Source organism: Giraffa tippelskirchi, chromosome 9, assembly GCF_054371585.1.
Source record: "Giraffa tippelskirchi isolate mGirTip1 chromosome 9, T2T-mGirTip1v1.2.pri, whole genome shotgun sequence".
Lineage (NCBI taxonomy): Eukaryota > Metazoa > Chordata > Mammalia > Artiodactyla > Giraffidae > Giraffa > Giraffa tippelskirchi.
This window is the reverse complement of record NC_137283.1, coordinates 114,389,697-114,411,719: the sequence shown is the minus strand read 5'-3', so window position 1 is coordinate 114,411,719 and position 22,023 is coordinate 114,389,697. Positions and strand designations below refer to the sequence as shown.

Below are 22,023 nucleotides of genomic sequence, written 5' to 3'. Positions count from 1 at the left end.
TGAACTCTGCACCTGACCCTCTAAATTCTGAGACTATAATCTATCAATTCCCACCCTGCTTCTATGCATTATTGTTCCCTTTCTAGTTCTACAAACTCTGTCATGAATGAATGAATGATGTCTCCACAGTTCCATTTCCAGTTTCTGAGATGCACATCTTGGTTAGTTCTAGTATAGATTCCAAAACTTAGGTTTATCCCCTTGGTTCCATTGCTAAATCCGCACTATGACAATGAAGTTTTTAACATCTGTGGTTCACTTTCCATATCTGAAACTGGGACTAATAATAGGATTGTATAATAATTAAGTGTAACAATTCGAGGAGCCTTCTTGGCACAATGCCTGTTGTATAGCAAATGCTCCAGAGATATTATTAGTGTGAAGTTGATATTCCTTGACTTATGAATGTGGAATATGATTGTACTCTTCCCAGGACCCTGAAGATCTGTTTTTTCTTTATGGTTGTTAGGAAATGTCTGTCTTTCTCCATTGCTACTATCAAAGATATTCTATCCAAGCATCTCCCACGGCCCCCCACAACACACAAATGCACACAAACGCATAATCAGAATAATATCATCAACAAACAGCCTCTTAGAGAAATTTCTTCCTTAAGTCCTCCAACAATTCCTGAGGCAAGAAAACAGTAGAGGGCCAATTTCATTTTGTTGTACATCTTTCTGTAGCTCTTTTAAATGAGCATTTCTATATATTCTCTGAAAGCTCCTACATTTAGGTTTTATAAACCTAAATAAACCTATACAACCTATGAACCTATAAAACCTATAAATATAGGTTCCCATCATAGGTTGAAATAAATTCTTTTGTTATTTCAAAATATTACAATTATTTTTTGAAATACGTTAGAGCTTAAGTTGATCCCTGACAGATGGTTCTAACATGATGAGTAAAAAGCATTAGTAATTTAACATATTTAAGCTACCATGGAAAATTAGCAACTTTGTGAAAATTGAAAAACTAATTTCCTAATGTTGTTTAGGCAAGGCTGCAAGGATTTTCATTAAGTAATAGAAAACAAATTAGAGAGATAGAAACAAAACTCAGAGGCAGTAAACACAATCATATTAAAAGAGGATTTCAGAATGTTAACTGTTTAAAGGCTAAAACATTTTAACTGTATAGTTTTAAAACCAGTAAAAGAAATGTTTCCTGATTATCAGTTAAATAATTTGAGGTAGTTATTATTATTATTATTTACAGTTTGACCATAATATTTAGAAAATCACAATTGATATTGTTTATAAAGTTCAAATTAAAATATTATGAGCTAATTTAATAGAATAATAATTCAGGTACTAAATGTATGATAGTTTTTTTTCAGTTTTTTCATCCTATACAATTTTTTCTTTCTATATGTACTTGCCATAACTGCGGATTTGCTAATCTAGAAAATCATAGAAATGAGTTGCAGAGTAAATCAAATACTTCACTTCAGAGTAAAAAATGCTTTAAATGTTAACGTGACTGTTTTGAGACAATTCTGAAGTGTAAAGTCTTTGTTTTATTTAATATGATTGCTCCTTTCTTGTGACTTAAAAGCATTTTTTTTTCTTTCCTTTTTTATGTTTCTCTCTACAGAAAGCTGACCTTGCAGTTGCTCCACTGGCTATTACCTACGTTCGAGAGAAGGTCATCGACTTTTCCAAGCCCTTTATGACACTTGGAATAAGTATTTTGTACCGCAAGCCCAATGGTACAAACCCAGGCGTCTTCTCCTTCCTGAATCCTCTCTCCCCTGATATCTGGATGTATATTCTGCTGGCTTACTTGGGTGTCAGTTGTGTGCTCTTTGTCATAGCCAGGTAACATGCTCACTTTTGTGATTTTTTTGGCAATTGTTACCTCTTTTTTCTAACTAATAATTGTCAAAAGTCACAATCAATTTTACTTTTCTTTTTCTTTATTTCCCATGGAGTGCTGTAGAATAATGAACTTTTAAGTGATATAGCTTATTAAAATATTCTCTGATGCCTTTTTGGGCAGAAAGCATGCTAGTTATGTCAGTAAGCTATAGATACGTTAGCGATTACTCTTCTTAATCAGAAACTAAGCAGTTCAGATCACTATGATATAAAAGTTATTTCCTCATTTTGAAAATTTATCTTGGATCAGACAGCAAAACAGTATGTTTTACTAAGTTAAATTAATGAAATACTTATAAGAAAAACCAAAGTAGTAAAATTTAAAAGGAGGCTTTTAAAAAAAAAGACTATTATTAAAAATAAGCTTTTAAAGTATAAAAACCTATCATGATTTTCTGTGTAAAATGTCTATGTTTTTTTCACATAATAATCACATCACCACAAAAAATTGCATTATATTTGTTGACATGTAGGGTATATTTCAATCACAGGATCAGAAACTCAAATGCCTAAGTGAAAAATGCATATGTTTATATCTTATAATGACTTTTAAAGTCTATGATATACCTCACTATATGTGGTTTTTGCTACTCTGTTGTCACTCTGGAAGTGAATATTTGTGGTCATTTTTTATTTCTGTTTACTTCACTATCAAATTTTCAACAGATAGATTATTTTGATATGGTTTAGTTTTTTTTTTTTGTCTTGATTAAGGAGATTAAAACTATCCCTGGACTCAGAGCTCCATTGTTACTCAAATGACTTTCGAAGTCAATACTTAGTGTAGTCTTTGAATATTTATATTCTATTAGATATCAAATAGAGAACTCTAAATCCAAGATGAATTATAATTTTTCACATTGATAGTAACACTTAAAAGTACAACTATAAATATTTTTGCTTTAATCCAAATTTAAGTATTAAATATGTGGGTTATTTTTGTAATTTTATTATGTGGGGGTCTTCTGATCAATTATCACAAAGAATATTTGTCCTTCCTTGAACATTTTTAATGAAGTCATATATTTTTTCCTAGCAATGAAAAATGCTTATTCAGTTGAGAAAAGGATAAAATTATTATCATATATTTATATTTTTATAATACACATATTTCTGAAATGTATGTGTATATTTTTCTGAAATATATGTGTATATATTTACACATAAATGTTATATAGACTTATAATTTTCCACCTAATAGTTTCAGTATTAACACATTAGTCCTTCAGAAAATTATTAGTTGTATTTGACTGAAAATCTGTATTAGAATCATATATTCATATTACATATGCAGTTATATGGTAGATTGAGTTAAAAATTTTATTTGAATTTTAGAGTGTTTTCCCCCCAAAATGAGAATTTGGAGTATGAAGCTCATAAATTTTTAGCTTCAGTTTTTTCCCTATCTTGTGCAAATAAAACCCAACCTCATGTTTGAGATTCTTTGGACCAATTGCATCGTTTTTTACAGTGTCTAACATAATCCATCCTGGTTTATATGTGTTCAGAGAATTGAGTTCATGGATTACAGCTTAAATAATTCAATGAGTAAAGAACTCTGCAGCCCACCCACAGAACAAACCGAAAAAAACAAAGATTCTGGAGTATAGAAAAATTCTTTTTTGATGTCTGCAGGTACACCTGTTCCCTCTTAATCAAATTAACAAAATTCTCAGGAAGGATATAAACAAAGCCTAGAGGAAAATGTCCTGAGACAGTTATGAGGTAATTGTGTTGGCATCAGTCAAGCTAAATTAAGTTCTAATATCAGTATCCAGGGGATCTTAAGCAGAGACTATTGAATTACTTCAAAATCAGCTAAGAAATTTTAGATATTCCTAATATTCTGTGCCTAAATCTTTTAAAATTAGGTTCAAAAGCAAATATGGAGATATCTGAATATAATTCCAGCTTAAAAGTGTATTAGCAAATAGAATCATGTGATATTGATTTGCACTTAACTTCTAAAATTTTCTATAGCTCTTACTTGGATAAGCATGAAATCATATAATATCTGTAGAATTGTGATAACCTATACAAATTTTACACAAAAGAAATCCATCCATGTCCTTCTATCCGAAAACATACCATTAACTGGTGTGCCATTTTTTAGTGTCTTTGACTTTTAGAATATTACTGTTGAATTTTGTCAGTGATTAAATGAATGGATTTGAAAATGATTCTATTTCAGCACATTATTCAATAATGAGATAACAGTTTCATATAGTTTGAAAAATTAAGTTTAATATCTTCATTATGGGTAAATTAACAAATATTCTATTAAAATAGTATAAGGTATCCTCTATTAAATAATAAATATACTTAATGTTCTTAGAAGAGTATACATAGTGAAAATCAATTCTTTACATATTATCTCAGAATATTTCCTTCAATTCTCAACATTGTTATCTCATATAAATATTGTTAAATTAAAAAAAAAACTAAAACTCAAATGAAAAGAAAATTTCATGAATAGAGTCCATTTAAATTCTAAACTGAACCTCCAAAACCAAATGATTTTGTATAACTAAAATCCACTCTGACATTGTATTGAACTCTTGCTACTGTGAAAGAAGTTCATGATGTACAAATAACAGCAAAATGTCTAAGTTTCAATTGCAAAGAACTTAATTACCTTTCTAACCAAAATGGCATTATAATCATTTGTTATCAATTGAAAATAAGCATAGCATTTTTATTTTATCTATGAATAAGCATTATATCTTATGCCATATAGAGATCACTGATGAAGTTATCACTATTGATGTCAAAATTAAAATTGCATTTTCTTTATGCATATACTTTGTCCTTATCCTCACAAGATAACAGAGAAAGATTACATTTAAAAATTCTCAGCTATCATTTTATTTCCACTGAAATTCACAAAAATGCAAAGTTCTAAAGTAATATCACTTCAACAGAATTCATATTTCTTAAATTATTGCATGTTATATTATATGATATTTTGAGAAACTATGTATTATCTATTTTATCTCAAAATTAAAATATAATAAATGATTGAAATATCATTAAAATTTTTAATTGGCATTACTTTACTTTTCTCAGTCACCAGATGACATTGTCCCAATTATTACTGTTGCAATTAATCTTTATTTTTTTAGCTACCAAGCCACACCTTCAATTGTTTTCTGTTTCCACTTTAATTATTCCATCAATCATTCACTCGATTAGTCAAATATTTCTTCAACCTGTAGTGAACACTGGAGAATTAGGATTCCATGAAATATTAAACATTAATTTATACCCTTCATCTATAGATTAATTTATTTGGCATTATCTGCTAGATACCTATAATGTTCTAAAAGTTGTACCAGATGCTCAAATTCAAGAACAAACATGACTTGATACATTTATTCACTAATAAACTCTTAACCAATGTGTTTATCTGACACATATATATTGTGTTGGAATGAAAGTGATGAAAATATTTTATAGTTATCCAACATTTTTAATGATTACATATATTTTATATATATATTTATCTAAAGATGACTTGTTAATGTATGTTTCACTGAAAAATATACAACTATAAAGGAAATAAGACATTAAGCAGATTGTTATTTATCATTAGAATGCTAGATTTGAGTCTTATTGAATATCTGTTGTATCACAGTATTTATTAACAACATTAAATTTGTGATAAGCTGATAAATGATAATACTTCTTAGATTTTTATATTTTTTAAAATTAAATTTAAAGATAAATTATGATGCCATTTTAATATTTCCCTTCACTTTTTTGTAAGAAAAATTCTAAGAAATACTTGAAAATTCTCTAAATTTATTTTAGTGAGTATTAAGAACAGATATATGATCTTATTTGTTTGTCCTGGGATGGCTTTATAGTCCATGATCTCTCTCAAACAGTTGGATTATTGTTTATAGCATAATGACATAATCAGCATGCTTATCTTAATTAACTGAGAACTCTTATTTAAGAGTAAAAATAAACCTGAGCTACTGCATTCTAGGCATAGAATAGCCTTACCCTAGGTATTCTAACAATAGCTCTTGGCTGACAGAGGATTAGGAAGAAATCTTGTCCATGATGGGCTTGTACTTAATCATATGGGCCCCTAAATCTTTGTTTCTTTCTTTCTATTCTTTTGTTTCCTTTGATCTAGGTATATTACTATAGGGGAGGCAATTAGTCATATAATAAGTGTGTTTAGGGAACCCACCCTTTGCACTAATGAGAGATTATTTTCACCTTGCTTCAAATATTTCCTTTTTTAAAAAAACAGATAAAATTGATATGATAGGTCCTATTCATAAAATGAGTCAATTTAAATCCCTATAATATTAGAGAGTTTGAAATTTCCTTTTAGCTATAGTTGTTTCCAAGAAAACCCGAGCTGTTTGGAAATTTAGCATGTAAATCTTGGTCTGCGGTCCTTAGTAGTTTGGTATATAGAAATTAAGAACTAAAAGTTGAACCTAAAAGAAATTGATAATGGCATATATATTTCCCTCCAACAGGATTGATGTAAATTTAATAATAGTCACTAAGCATATAAGAACATTGAATATTTTATTCTGAAATTGGCATTTTAAAATTAGATACAAATAAACTCTGAAGAAGAAAAATAATGCTATACCAAATTTGGTAGTAAATATATTATTACACAGAAAAATTTCTCAGGTTACTTAAATGAGCAAATGAATAGGACAAATATAGGAGAAAGAGTAAAAGATACCAAGCAATATTGACTAACCTAGCCTTCTTATCAAGAATAGCAAATCAGGGATACTTAAACTGTTAAATACGTAAGATTAGATTTTCTTAGTTAAAAAGAATATAGAAATTTCTTATATAACTTTGTGTTGAATTACTTGGCATGGTTTTTATGATATTAGAGTATTAACTATTGTATTATTGGGTTAGATTGCAGGGGAGCAAGGGTTAGTCTGCCTAGAACCTGCTCAAGGGTTTGTTATTATTACAGTGACTGCCAGGACCATCTTGATATATGTGTTGGCTCTAATATGGTCTGCAATCACAAGATGACAAGGCTATTGCCTTACTGAGAGTCCTCATACTTGCAAAAATATTCTGTATTTCTCTTGGAGCTTAGGGGTAAAGATGTTCTAAACATAGTGGGGTTTTTTTGATGGTTTAACTGGGTTTGGAAAACCCTGTCCAAAGTGCTTGCATTAACAGCTTTGATTTTGACTCCTGACTAGTGTGCAATAGCTTTTATATTCCTGTCACAATGATGGGTGACATTTAATATACAGTGAAGGGCAACAATGAATTATTATGCACTTGGAAATGAATTACTGTTTTGGTGAGATGTTCAATGTTAAACTAACCTGCTGTCAAAAAGACTGTTGTCACACTGAAGTGAAATGCCAATTTTGTTGCGTGCCTTTGCCACCAACTTTCCCACCTCTTACTAAAAAATCATTTCAGGTTTACCTCTCCATAATTTTAGATATATTTTGCTTTTATTTTTCAGTATTTTTTAACTTAAGTAAATTGCAGGGAAGCCTATTCCTCTTCCTATTCAGATTTTTTTCTAGAATTTAATGAAAATTTGGCTTGAAGTAGTCCTCTTCTGCTAGTATGCCTTTCACCCCTGTGAAGTGATTATTATAATTGATTATACTAAGAAATATCTCAATTATGAACCTTAAAGTCACACTGAATAAAACTAAATGCACATTCAAATTACATTTCCATAGAAGTTAGGGCTACTTCTGTGTTAACAGGCCTTTTTTCAAAGTTGCTATTTGGTAAGCTAATTATAAAATAATTTACCTCTTTATTTTTAATGGTTCCAATAATATTCATGGTTTTAAAGTATACATGAAATCACTACTGCAGAAAAAAATTTAGTTTTTCAAACTGATAGAGCAAAATCAATTGAAATTAAGTTGAATCAGTGACTTATTTTTAGCTATGGTGAATAATGTATCCTGACAATTGACACAGTGGAGCTTTTGACTGAAATTATCTGTATTGGATAAAGAACAGACTCTCAATCATCATAAAAGAAGATAAACATTTTCTACTTCTCAATTTCATAATTATGCTAGATATTTACAAGGATAAAAGATAACGATAAAAAGTTGAGTAAGACAAAAACAATTTAAAATTAAAGTGATTTTTTGGTAATCTTCTGTAATCAAATGCTTGTTGGCATTTTCTTTTAAAGATAATTATGCTTGAGTATCTTTTACAATTTCCATATCTCTTTCCAAAGTATTTTTTCACATTTTTTTTGATTGTTAGGACAAAATTAAGTATAAATGAAAGGCAAGTTTGGTAGTCTATTTTCACTTTTTGTATCCTATGGATAAATTATTTGCCTCTGTGTGTTTACTTGCCTCCATCACTGAATTGAATTCAAATACCCCTAGAAGCAAAAAAGCTCCCTCTGTCTAGTCACTAAGTGTGTCCATTCAATAAGTATGTTAGACAATGAGCTTCTGAGAACTGGGGTCACCCTATGGTGATTTGTTTCAATTTAGCAGTTGAAACAATGCCTATCTCAGTAAATCACAGAAACTGATTTCAATAAGTTACAATGTATAGACTCACATTAAGAAACTTGAGAATGCTAAACAAATCTTGGAGTTGGATGTTTATTAAATTATTTTATTTGCTGCCAAAAATAGCACGTCTCTGTTCTTAATGAATCCTTTATGGAACATGTAATCATGTAAAGTATCATGCACAGAAATACTTTATCATACACGCACACATCCTGATGAGAAGCAGTACTTTGTAAGAAATTATGTTTTTCTTTAAAATATTTGTAAAAGGAGTGTGATAGCTTTTTGGCAGTTGCTACTATGTCTCTTGTACATTTCTCATTAGCTAATTCAGATAAAAAAACTAATAGGAGAAGAACAATACTCTGTTGGTTTGTTTCTCTTTCTCTTTATTTTTTCTTTACTCGCATATCTTTTCTTTTTTGACATTAGAAGGAAATTCTTTGAGATGACTCTTGAGGAAGAGCCTACAAGATAAAAAGAACCCAGAATTTCACCAAGTAATACACTTATTCTATATTTTGTGATTTCTTAATAGCTCCTTCTCCCACAGCTGCGGAGTACTGTAATTGTTTGTGAGAAACTGTATCACAGGCGCGTTTTGTCTGTTAATTCTCCAAACAAAATTGCACTTCTCTCTTTCCAGTGGTCCCCTTGGACTTCGAGGGGATTTCTCAGGCACTTAAGACTTCACGATCTGAAACTATCCCAGGAAAGTCAGTATCTTTTTAAAATAATTTAATACTATTCATTATAAAATATTTTAATCGACAATATCTTGTCAAAAGAGATCAAAGCTCTTACACACACTTTGAAAGTGTAGAGGCTGTGCAGGACACCAGTGAAACAAAGATAGTGAGTAAAGAAATATTCTCTAGGAGCTTGTTTCTTTCTACATATGTTTGTACAATGATTGAGACTACTAGCTCAGAAAGGTAGTTGTCTTAAGAAGTGCAGAGAAATAGATATTTTTAAAATTTAATCATAAGCATGGCACCTGAATTAGTCACATTTTTTACTTGGATGAAGCTGTCCCTTTGCTGTCAATTCCTTGGAGTAAGAATTCTTTTACATGGATGTTTTCTTTTGTAGTCTTGTACTGGGCTGGTGCATGATGTGAACGAAATAATTGAGATGGAAAAAGGAGGAAAACTAATAAATACTACATGTCAACAACAGTCAAATTTGAGAACCATAAAGAGATTAATTTATTAGCTCTTTTCACTAACTATTTTTATGGCTTAAGAAATAAATAGGTATACATCATTCTTGCTTCCATGCCTCTCAAAAATGAGATTTGAGATGTTTTCTATTTGTTTAATACTATTACTGTTACACTTTTGAAATTCTAATTAATTGTACAGAGGAAGTTCTAGAGAAAAGAAAACAGATTTAGAAGAAATGAGAAAACAAAGTTAAAAAAGGAACTTCTATCACTTGGGTCTATCTGACTATTATATTAAAGTCATCTTCCACCTTTTCCTTCTAAAATTTCAGAAAAAAAAGACCTTGGCTACTTTTAAAAATATTTAAAAGAATGCTATCATTAATATTTGCCCTATGTGTTAGTGGTATATTGCTTTATAATGACAGGTGATTGTTTCAATATGTCACCCTAATTAGCTACACTTAAGAAGTGTGTTTTCTTTTTAGATCTGAAAATAAGAAAGCTTTAAAAATATTTCCAGTCACTTGGGAATCTAAGCAGGAGACACAGGCCATACATGTGTAAATTTGCTTTATAAACTTATTCTCTAGAAATGCTAACTTTCTTCCCCTGAAAATCACTAGCTGCATATAGTGAAGAACTGAACCATGTTGTGAGCTTTCTTGGAGAATACAAAGTGCTGATATTGTTTTGATTTTTAAAAATAATTTATGGATGTTTGAGAAATATCATCAATATTAAATGAAAATGTATGGATGCAATTTTTAGTGGTAATTTATGACTTTATTTCTTCATGCTATGTAACCTAATGCACTCTATCCAAATAATTAATGAGTAGGAGATATAGTGTCATCAACCAATGTAACTTCATTCATTAGAGCATGTCACAACACTTTAATTGCTATAATTTTTTACATTCCATTACATAATTACATCATTCAACTTAAATTGTTTTCATATCAATCCTGTTGGGTATATATATATATATATATATATATATGTATATTTTTAGGACAAAATATTGCTTTTTCAAATAGCGATAGGAATTTCAATATGATATTTGAATGGAATGAGCTTGAAATCATTTATTTTATATATAAATAGGATTTGTAAACCAAATGACAACACAAACTATTCCGTTAGTTTTCAACACCTATAAAGTTTTAAATATTTTTACTTAACCATTGCATACTAAGGTACACTGTAAAAATGTGATGTTATCTCTGTTAGAAATATGTGGATTTTATATCTATTTTTAAAATTTTATTTGGAAGCCCCAGAAACGATACTGATGACTTTATGACCCCCCCAAAAAAACCCTTATTAGTGAAGTAATGATACAAATTATACACATTTGCATTTTAAAACTGTAGTAATTCTATTTATCTAATGTATATTATCGAAGCAGAATTTCAGTTTCAATACTTTATAACAAATATAAAAAGTCATTCCCACCTCCCTTCCACCCCCAAATCTGGATATAACTTAGTTTCCTGCTATTCTTTATGAGAGATGCTTAACCCTAAATTATTTTAAAACATTGCCCATTGTCATGTGGCCTCACTACTCCTGAGATGATAAAATGAAGTGAATAAATTTAAAATAGATTTTCCCATTAATTTAATGGACTTGATATTTGAAGCAAAGGTGAAATTGTAGGCTTTGAATGTTACTGGCATGATAAACTTTATAAACAGAATAGGGCTACAACTGTCATCTAAGTTGGTTCAGAATATGCACCTGAATATTATTTTAACATAATAAAACTTAGGTAAGTGTTTCCCTGCTTCCCTTACTATTACTGGTACTGAAAATGGGGGTGCTGGGAGGTGTGTTAAATATAAGTTTAGCAGTTCACTAGACTGACTGAAGGTATGTTTTGGAAACTGATATTACTAAGGTGATTTTACCAAAGAAATTGAAAATAGTGAAAATTTTGCTTGTGGAAGGACATGCAAAAGCAAGTTACATTCAGGGAAACATATGTTGATTTCAAAATTTTCACATTACCACTTCAATTTTCAAATAGGGCTTCAAAATTTTTAAATTAGGAAGATATTAAACATAATGTTTTAAGTCTTATTTCTGCCAAAAAACTTAAAATATTGATGTTGATTTTTAAAAATTCAGATATTTGAGCTGAAAAGAAAAATAGTGAATGCTTTCCAAACATACTTCGGTATTTTTGGATACTAAACTATGTATATGGTGCATACACTTAAGTTTAAAAGATTTTATTGGTATAGTTGGTACACTAGATTAAATTTCAAAAGATATTTAATTGAAGAACAGAAAGCCCACCTGTAAAATTTTATTTAAAGTCATTTTATAGTTAAAAATTCAATGAGAAAACAAGCCTTGTGAGCCTTGCATGTTTACGGTAGCTTATTTGCTATTTTGGTATATCCCAGATTTTTGCATATTATCTAAAGCAATTTAAATGTTCAATTGATGCTTAAAAAATAAAATGCTACCATTTTAATGCTGGCTTCAAATTCTTGTTAACTCTTGTTGATAAGTTTATTTACTGAGTGTCCATTTTTTCTAAAAAAAAAAAAGCATAGTCTGTTTCATTGTCCAGTATTAGAATCCACATAACCATGAGACTGATCAGAGGACAGTCTGCTTTGAGCTTTTTAATACTGGACTTTTCTTTTAAAATCTTTAGCAAGTGTATTGCAAGCTAAACACTTGCTTCTGATGTGTAAATCTAAGAGAGCATCTTTCAACTGTAAATTATGCTCATATTGATTTTAACAGAACTACTTTTTAATATTTGGTACTTCACTTGCAAACATATAGCTATATTAGTAAGAAATTGATACAACAAACTTATACTTTCTGATGCAATGTTGATATGTTAGATATTTTCCTTTTTATTCTCAGTTTAAAGCCACTCAGTTTAATTTGAACAATTGAGTGTTTTTTAAAAAATGACATTTTAACTATTTAATGAGACAACAGAAAAGCCACTGTATAATTAGAAAAGAAAGGTTCCAGCTTTAGGTGTAGAAATCTATATTTTTATCTTGTGTTTGTAAAATTATGTCTGGATTTTATGGAAACCAAAATAATGCCTTTCCTTCAGAAATCTTAAAATAACTCATAAGTGATTATAATAAGGCCTTTTCTTATTCCATTCAATAAAAACAGTCTGAGATAGTTTAAAATATAAATAAGTTGTTGTACATCCTTATAACTTGTTTATTTAAAAAATATTTCTTAGAATAAGTGTAGGTCATAAGAATCTGAAATCAACCTATTGTTGAAGTTAATTTCCTACCTAAAATATAAATTTTAAATGGAAATCAGTAGGAAGTCCTACATTTTGAAAACATTTATTGTTTCTAGTAACCCCTTTATAATTGATAGTGATATTTAGTATTTCTCAAGATTCCATTTTTAATACAACTGATTACAATTTAAATTTAAATTTGTCATTACTAAATTACAAATCAATGAAACTGATCATTGTTACCATCTCATTAAGCCCTTCCAAACCATTTAGATCTAGTAAATAATATGTTCAATAACACATTATTATAGCATTAATGTACAGATAATCCTTGTGCTTCACTCTGGAAATCTGGTTACTTTTTGGTGTTAAAGCTACCGATTAAACAAAATTAATTAAGGAACGATGTAAGGCATAGAATTTTAACATGAATGATTTGTATTATTCAGTGGTGTGATAAAAATTATTTAATAACTGACTACACCAATGAGAGAGGCTTTGACTTGTAGTTATCGCCAATTTTCATGGTATTAAATACTACCATTATGGCTAATATCAAGTTACCAGTGGAGTCTCACTGAACATGGAGTTGGGAAGACAGGTAGAAAATTAGTAGGTCTCACAAGCCAGTATGAGCTGGCTTCAGCATACTGCTAGACATATACCAGGTTCAAATGAAAGGGAAAGCAAAGGTCATAAAAATGAATAGCACATTATCCAGTTGGAATGTATTTATAGATATATGCAGAGTGTATCAGAAAGATGAAGATGATTTTGTTGTTCAGTTGCTAAGTCGTGTTGGACTCTTTGCAACCCAGTGGACTGCAGCCCACCAGGCTCGTCTGTCCTCCCCTATCTCCTGGAGTTTGTTCAAATTCTTGTTCATTGAGTCAGTGATCCCTATCTAACCATCTCATCATCTCCCTTCTTCTCCTTTTGAAGGCTAAAGGAGAAGCCACCACCTTCTGCGTTAGCCTTCAATCTTTCCCAGCATTAGGGTCTTTTCCAATGAGTCAGCTCTTCATATCAGGTGGCCAAAGTACTGTAACTTCAGCTTTAGCATCAGTCCTTCTAATGAATATTCAGGGTTGATTTCCTTTAGGATTGACTGGTTTGAGCTCCTTGTTGTCCAAGGGACTCTCAAGAATCTTCTCAATAACACAAGGTTATAAAGCTAGCTCGGAGAAGACAATGGCACCCTACTCCAGTACTCTTGCCTGGAAAATCCCATGGGTGGAGGAGCCTGGTAGGCTGCAGACCCATGGGGTCGCTAGGAGTCGGAGATGACTGAGCGACTTCACTTTCACTTTCCCTTTCATGCACTGGAGAAGGAAATGGCAACCCACTCCAGTATTCTTGCCTGGAGAATCCCAGGGACGGCAGAGCCTGGTGGGCTGCCATCTATGGGGTCGCACAGAGTCGGACACGACTGAAGCGACTTAGCAGCAGCAGCAGCAGCATAAAGCTAGCTGCAAAGGGCTTCCACGGTGGCTCAATCAGTAAAGAATTCGCCTGTAATGCAGAAGACAGGAGTTCTATCCCTGGGTCCAGAAGATCCCCTGGAGAAGGAAATGGCAACCCACTCCATTATTCTTGCCTGGGAAATCCCATGGATGGAGGAGCCTGGTGGGCTACTGGGGTCGTAAGAGTTGGACAGGACTTAGTGACTAAACCACCACCAAAACACTTCAAAAGAAAAAGTTAACATTTGGGATTTTATTAATATATTAGAACCTTTGAAGTAATTCTAAACTTAAATATCAATTTATCCCTTCACTGATGAAATAATTTGATAGCTAAACAATTTGCATAATTTTTAAAGTCAATTGCATATTAAAATAACTAAGGAGAGAAAATGCACTGAGGAATATGTTAGCTATCTGAGTCTCATGGAGTTTGTTATTGTGGATGCCAATTTTATCATCCTATTAGAAAACCTTAACCCTTTACATGGAAAATGTTTGATCATAAAATGGTCTTCCTTGCTTATAATTTTTAATTAAAAATTCTTAAAAGATACATTTTCTAAGAGTATTCAGTACTAATATAAACATCAATAATATCCTCTGAAAATTTAAGTAATAGGTTCAGATCTATGCTAGTCGGAGCTGTTTCACATGTGGGTAATGGGAAATCTGATGAAACAGTTATGTAAATAAATAAGAGAATTGTTATCCTAATGGAGGCTTAAGAAGGGCAAGATTGAAACAGCTGCTTAAATGTGGTATCAGGAAACTTGGTACCTTCTATCTCTGTGCTACACTATTCTTAGACTGAAGGTCTCATCTGTTTTCAGGGTGCCCGCCTCTAACCAGGCTATCTCCTTCCTGTTTTGTTATTTTCTTTTTTTTAAACAAGTTAATGAAGCTTGTCTTTAGATGTATGAAAAATAAGTGCAAATATATCATATTTTAGAGGTCCTGTATACTTTCTCTCTTCTCCTGGCAAATATTCTTGATACATGAAATTACCAAATTAGTTTTGTGTAGCAAGCATGAATTGTTACCCTATGCAAATTTTCATTCCTGTAGAAAATGACTCTGCTTTATTATTGATATGGAATATTCCAGCACATCAGTGCTTTCCCTAACTTTTCTAAAGCAAGGAAGAAGTTGGAGCCTTAAAAAAATGTGTAGGCTCCATAGCACACTATATAAATGTATTATACAATATTTTAGGGATAATACAAAATCTTAGACACTAAACTCTTTCTAGAGGGGATAACATGAACCCAAGAGCATTCTACAACTGAGTAAGGTCAGGAGAATTGTGTACTAGATCCTCCTCTTGGAGATTCACTATTAGCAAATTAAAGACTCTGAAAGGTTTGCAATAAAAAAAAAATTACATTGTGTTAGTTTAACTAAGCAATTTCCAAATATTTTTGGCCAACGACATTTTTCTTCTTTTAATCTCTACATTCTCTCTTATTATCTGTTCTCCATTAAGAGCCAGGCAATTAATTTGCTGAATCAAAAGTGTGAAGAATTGCTTTAATGTACAAGTGCATTAAAATTTTGTTTTTATCATACCCATTCTGTACAGATTGAATCACCTATACCAGACTGATTTAGCATCCATGCTCCATTCCTCAAGGAATTATTATCAGCTCTCATTTGCTTATTTATAAGGATAAGATTTTTTCACATCTATTAAGTATAAATTTATTATATTAATAATTAACATTTAAAGTTTTATAAATTATTTTTTTATTTTTCCATATTTTAATAATATTTTTAAAAGTCATATAATAAATGTGAAAATTTTAAGTTTTATTAGGTAGTTAAAATCTTTTTTCTTCAGTTTAAAAAATGTCTGATATTGTGACAACTCATTATTACTTTCTTGTGAACTTGATTAGAAAATCAAGTTTTCCTATTATATTATCAGAAAGATACTCATTGAATTTCAGAAAACATTTCCCTACATTTTTTAAAAGTTATAAAATAATTAGGTAATTGGGAAAATTTTTATTTTGGAATAATGGTAAATTTACCAAACAAACTCTGTTTTTTATTCTGGGAAATTGTGAGTTGAGTGCAAACATGTATCTTAAATATATTTCAGCTTTGTTAATATTACTTTATGTGTTTAAGAAGAAAGTATTTTATAAAATAGTTGATAAACTTATTTTGTATTTGTTGCAAGGATAGAATTAATTATCCATTTTTGTATATAAATGATCAGCACTCTCGTGGTAGATGAATTATGTAGATTTTAACTTGAGACATACTTTTGAAGCCACATATTTTTATGAGGGCAAAACCTTTTTAAAATTTTACTTGTTTAGCTTATGACCCATATTCTATAAACAAGGCTGAATGGTCACTGAATTTTAAATTTAACTTACATATTAGACAACATCAAAAATAATTGTTAAGGCTCTATTTTTATATGGATTACAAGTATCATATGTGCAGAAAGCCAGAAAATATCAGCTACAGTGATATTAAAATGTCTTGTCTTGGGACAAACAGCAATTTTTTTACATGCTTCTAGTTTGCTCATCATATGCAGGTTGGACAGGTAGCAATTTTGAATGGCTCATCTTAAAATGAATGCAATTATTAAAGGATTATATGGTCCATCCTGCAAGACATTTGCTCATTTTAATCTTTTGTTTGCAGCCTTCTAGCTCCTCTTCACACTCTCATTTATAGTTAATAGAAAGTATTATAGGTTAGGTCTTAGCCTAGTTTGAATGAAATATGCTATTCGATAAAAGCTTCATAAATGGCAGCTACACCATCTAATTTAGACCTAGCATTGTTTATTTGATTTTTAGAATCAATGCAAATATAACATTTATTTACTTTATGATCATATGATGATATATATACAAAAAAATCTATGGTCATAACTATAACAAGATTGAAGTTATATAAATTCAGATTAGGTTCTAAACAGCAATCCACCATGATTTTAAGTTCAGTAACCTTTTTATTGTCTGAAAATTATACCATCTAGATCTATCAAAACTCTTTCTCTGTCTCTTTCTATGCCCATCAGTTTATTAATAAGTAATACCATATTAGGAAAGATGGGCACAATAAAGGAGAGAAATGGTATGGACCTAACAGAAGCAGAAGATATTAAGAAGAGGTGGCAACAATGCACAGAAGAACTGTACAAAAAGGATCTTAATGACTGGAATAACCACAATGGTATGATCACTCACCTACAGCCAGACATCCTGGAATGTGAAATCAAGTGGATCTTATGAAGCATCACTATGAACAAGGCAAGTGGAGGTGATGGAATTCCAGCTGAGCTACTTCAAATTCTATAAGATGATGCTGTTAACATGCTGCACTCAATATGACTGCAAATTTGGAAAACACAGCAGTGGCTACAGAACTGAAAAAGGTCAGTTTTCTTTCCAATCCCAAAGAAAGTCAATGCCAAAGAATGTTCAAACTACTGCACAAGTGCATTCATTTCACATGCTAGCAATGTAATGCTCAAAATCCTTCAAGCTAGGCTTCAACAGTACATGAACCTAGAACTTCCGGATGTTCAAGCTGGATTTATAAAAGACAGAGGAACCAGAGATCAAATTGCCAACATCCATTAGATCATAGAAAAAGCAAAAGAATTCCAGAAATACATCTACTTCTGATCATTGAGTATGCTGAAGCCTTTGACTGTGTGGATCACAACAAATTGTGGAAAATTCTTCAAGAGATGGGAATACCATAGCACCTTACATGCTTCCTGAAAAACCTGTATACATGTTAAGAAGCAGTAATTAGAACTAGACATAGAACAATGGACTGGTTACAAATTGGAAAAGGAGTATGTCAAGGCTATATATGGTCATCCTTCTTATTTAACTTATATGCAAAGTACATCATGAGAAATGCCAGGATGGATGAAGCACAAACTGGAATCAAGATTTCCGGGAGAAATATCAATAACCTCAGATACACAGATGATGCCACTCCTATGGCAGAAATTGAAGAAGAACTGAAGAGTCTCTTGATGAAAGTGAAGGAGAGTGAAAAAGTTGGCTTAAAGCTCAACATTCAGAAAACTAAGATCATGGCATCTGGTCCCATCACTTCATTGCAAATAGATGGGGAAACAATGGAAACAGTGTCAGACTTTATTTTGGGGAGCTCCAAAATCACTGCAGATGGTGACTGCAGCCATGAAATTAAAAGACGCTTGCTCCTCGAAAGAAAAGCTGTGGCCAACCTAGACAGCATATTAAAACTCAGAGACATTACTTTGCAATGAAGATCTGTCTAGTCAAAGCTCTAGTTTTTCCAGTAGTCATGTATGGGTGTGAGAGTTGGACTATAAAGAAAGCTGAGAAACGAAGAACTGATGCTTTTGAACTGTGGTGTTGGAGAAGACTCTTGAGAGTCCCTTGGACTGCAAGGAGATCCAACCAGTCCATCCTACAGGAAATCCGTCCTGAATATTCATTGGAAGGACTGATGCTCAAGCTGAAGCTCCCATACTTTGGCTACCTGATTTGAAGAACTGACTGATTGGAAAAGAACCTGATGCTGGGAAAGATTGAAGGTGGCAGGAGAAGGGGATGACAGAGGATGAGATAGTTGGATGGCATCACCAATTCCCTGGACATGAGTTTGAGTAAGCTCCAGGAGTTGATGATAAACAGGGTAGTCTGGCTTGCTGCAGTCCATGGGGTTGCAAAGAGTTGGAAACAACTGAATGACTGAACTGAACTGAACTAGCTTTATGTAGCTGATGGAACTCAGTTGAGCTAATGTACTTGAAATTTCTACAAAGAGGGCTGTGAATTGATAATTTAAGTGCTTTAAATATATGCTAAAGTGATTTCAGATTGAGTGGAGAACTTTCGGATGCTGAAGGAGGGAGCTAGTTTCTTATTTTAAAAAGTTCACTTGGGATTGAGTTTAAAAGTTGTTTATTGCTAGAAGTTGGAACAGTTTACTGGATGAATCAGATAGTTGAGCTTGAGATAACAAATATTTTGAGAAATTAAAGAACTGATAGCTCAGATAAATGAACAGACAGATGGACTTCTTGGCTGCCTTTCATGAGCATATTTCCTAATTTACTGGCTTAGAATAAGTAAATATATTTAAGCGAATAAAAATGTAGAAGAAAAATGCATCGTTTGGAAAGATATAGTTTTCTCTAAAAATAAATGGCTATATATGTGTGTAGAAGAGTGTATATAAACACATATATACCCTGGAGAAGGGAATACAACCCACTTAAGTATTCTTGCCTGAAGAGTTCCATGGACAGAGGAGCCTGGTGGGCTGCAGTTCATGAGGTCACAAATAATCGGACACAACTGAGGTGAATTAGCACACATTCAGGCATGCATATATATGCATGTATATATTCATTCTCATTTGTGGCAAGTTAAAAACAATTCTTAATTGCATGACAAAACAAAATCTTATTTGTATAAATGCAATATAAGAAGCAGTGAGAGAAAAAAATTCTGATTAATTAGAAAGGTTTAAATTTTTGAGAACACATAACTAATATAAATATTATAAAATATGTAAGCTCTGATATGATTATTTTAGAGACAGGAATTGTATAAAACACCTATTATATGCAGTTACAGAATTTGAGAAGTAAGCAGAATTATTTAAAATTTAGTATTTGGCAAAGAATAAAAAAGCAGTATATTTTTCTATATCAAAGAAGAAAAGAAAGACATTATTTTAATCTAATACATAAATATATTGTATACATTAAATAGTCTAAAGTCCCTCTTTGCACTCAAAATTATTATATACAAGTTAAAATATTGTGAATTAATGGTTCTTTCAGGATTCTTGACCATTATAATTCTTATGCCATTTTCAAAATTCAAATGCTTAGGGAATTTTCTCTGGAAAAAATAATAGTATATTTTAGAAAATATTATAATTGTCCTTAAAATTATTAACTGTGTTCTAAAATTTTACATATAACATAGAAGAAAATAATATAAAGGAAAATAATTTCATAGGTTAGTGATAGAGAGTTCATAACCTGATTTATATTTTAGTGAGCAGTCACTACTCTACTATTACTGTTTACTGCTACTTTCTACTAATCTACTTTTGTGTCATAGAAATATAAGATGTCTTTAAATGCATGCTTTCTTAGTTAAAGTTAACTAATACTCCATTTTGCCTTTCTAACTTCAGGATTTTATTCTAGCGTACAGTTTTAGAAGTTAAAGCTGCTTCCTCTCCCCACAAAATAAGACAAACATCACATACAGGATAGGTGGTAATAAAGTAAAGATTGGCTTTATACAAAATTCATCTCATTACATATAATGTGTATTTTCCATAACATTTCTGACAACCACATATTGCATTGATATAGATGCAAAGATAATAAAATATAGTAGAGCTAAAATAAATATATAAGTAATATTAGACATGGATAGTTATTTTCTGATGGTACAATTGAAAGAAAATGATTTTAGGGGATAAGCCTGGACAATAGTAGTTTCAAACTTAAGAAAAGGTTTAAGGAATTCTTCTGAGCAAACAAAAAATATATCCATAACCTGAGTTTATTCCTCCTGTTTATATCCAGTGGCAGATTCTAAGAAATTATTAAAATAATTGCACAGTCATACTGTGAATTGATTATAAAAATAGTAGAAACTCACATGTGATCTTCCAAATCAGTGTAGCTTACTATAATGTCCAAAACAAGAAGCAAACTTGAATAGGCAGGTTGAGTCATAAGGAGGGCTACAGGGTAAATTTTTAAACATTAGTATGAAGGTATCTATTAATGATAAGGTTCACATTATGTTACGTGTGTAAAAGTAATTAGAAAGATGATCCACTTTCTTATATGTATACAATTTATAAAATGCCTATATCCAAACAATAGAATATCATCATACTCTGGAGCTTGTTCCAATGTTATAAAATAATCAAAGGCAATGATTCTTTTTCTGGCATTAAATAAATGTGCCAAATGCTATTTTAAGTCTTGATATTCAAACTACATAATAAATTATATCATTAGTGTTTTAAGTTTTCTCAACCACTGTTTACATACAAATCTATTAAATGTATCCACATTTTTAATAATATTCAGATAATCTCACAGTGGCTGTGAATCAATGTTTCTGTGTATTCCTAGTAGTAAATTCTTAACTCTCTTTGTTTTAAAATAAAGAATGTTTTATTCATATTTATGAAAAGGTATTTTGATTGAATCACTGACAGTGTTTTACTGTGAACATAAAAGCTCTAAACATATTAGTGATTCATGCATTAGGGCATAAAATAAGTTAACCAGGTGCAAAACCCAAACTAATCTAATGTTTACTCTGTTTTGGCCTTAAGTGGAAACATAACAAACTAAATTTATTCGTCCAGCCTTAAATTGATAACAGATAGAAGATAAATAGATAAAGATGGCATGTCTTCAGTTCTTATTGAATTAAGCAGTTTGTAATTTTGTGAGATTTTTTTTTGGTGATAAATATGTAGCATGGTTTTATACATAAGGCACATAGCTCTAAATCATGTTGTATATGTATATATGAACATATTATATATTGAAATAACATGGCTTTCAGATGTTTTCATTTTCTTAATTTTATAAAAATTACAGTAACCACCTAGGCTTGCCTTTTAATTAATAGATTTTACCATTTATCTTGAGGGCTTCCCCAATGGCTTAGCAGGTAAAGAATCTGCCTGCAATGCAGAAGACACAGGAGACACTGGCTTGATCCCTGGGTGG

At 31.1% G+C, this 22,023-nt stretch overlaps 1 protein-coding gene across 4 annotated transcripts in view; it reads left to right on the top strand.

Moving 5' to 3' along the window:
* The window catches only part of GRIK2 (glutamate ionotropic receptor kainate type subunit 2), an 840,407-nt gene that overhangs the window by 677,100 nt on the left and 141,284 nt on the right, over positions 1-22,023 (top strand). For all 4 annotated transcript variants that reach the window (XM_081530944.1, XM_081530945.1, XM_081530942.1 and 1 more), the window contains one exon: positions 1,600-1,823. In XM_081530944.1, the coding sequence (XP_081387070.1) occupies positions 1,600-1,823 (224 nt within the window). The remainder of the gene's footprint in view (positions 1-1,599; positions 1,824-22,023) is intronic.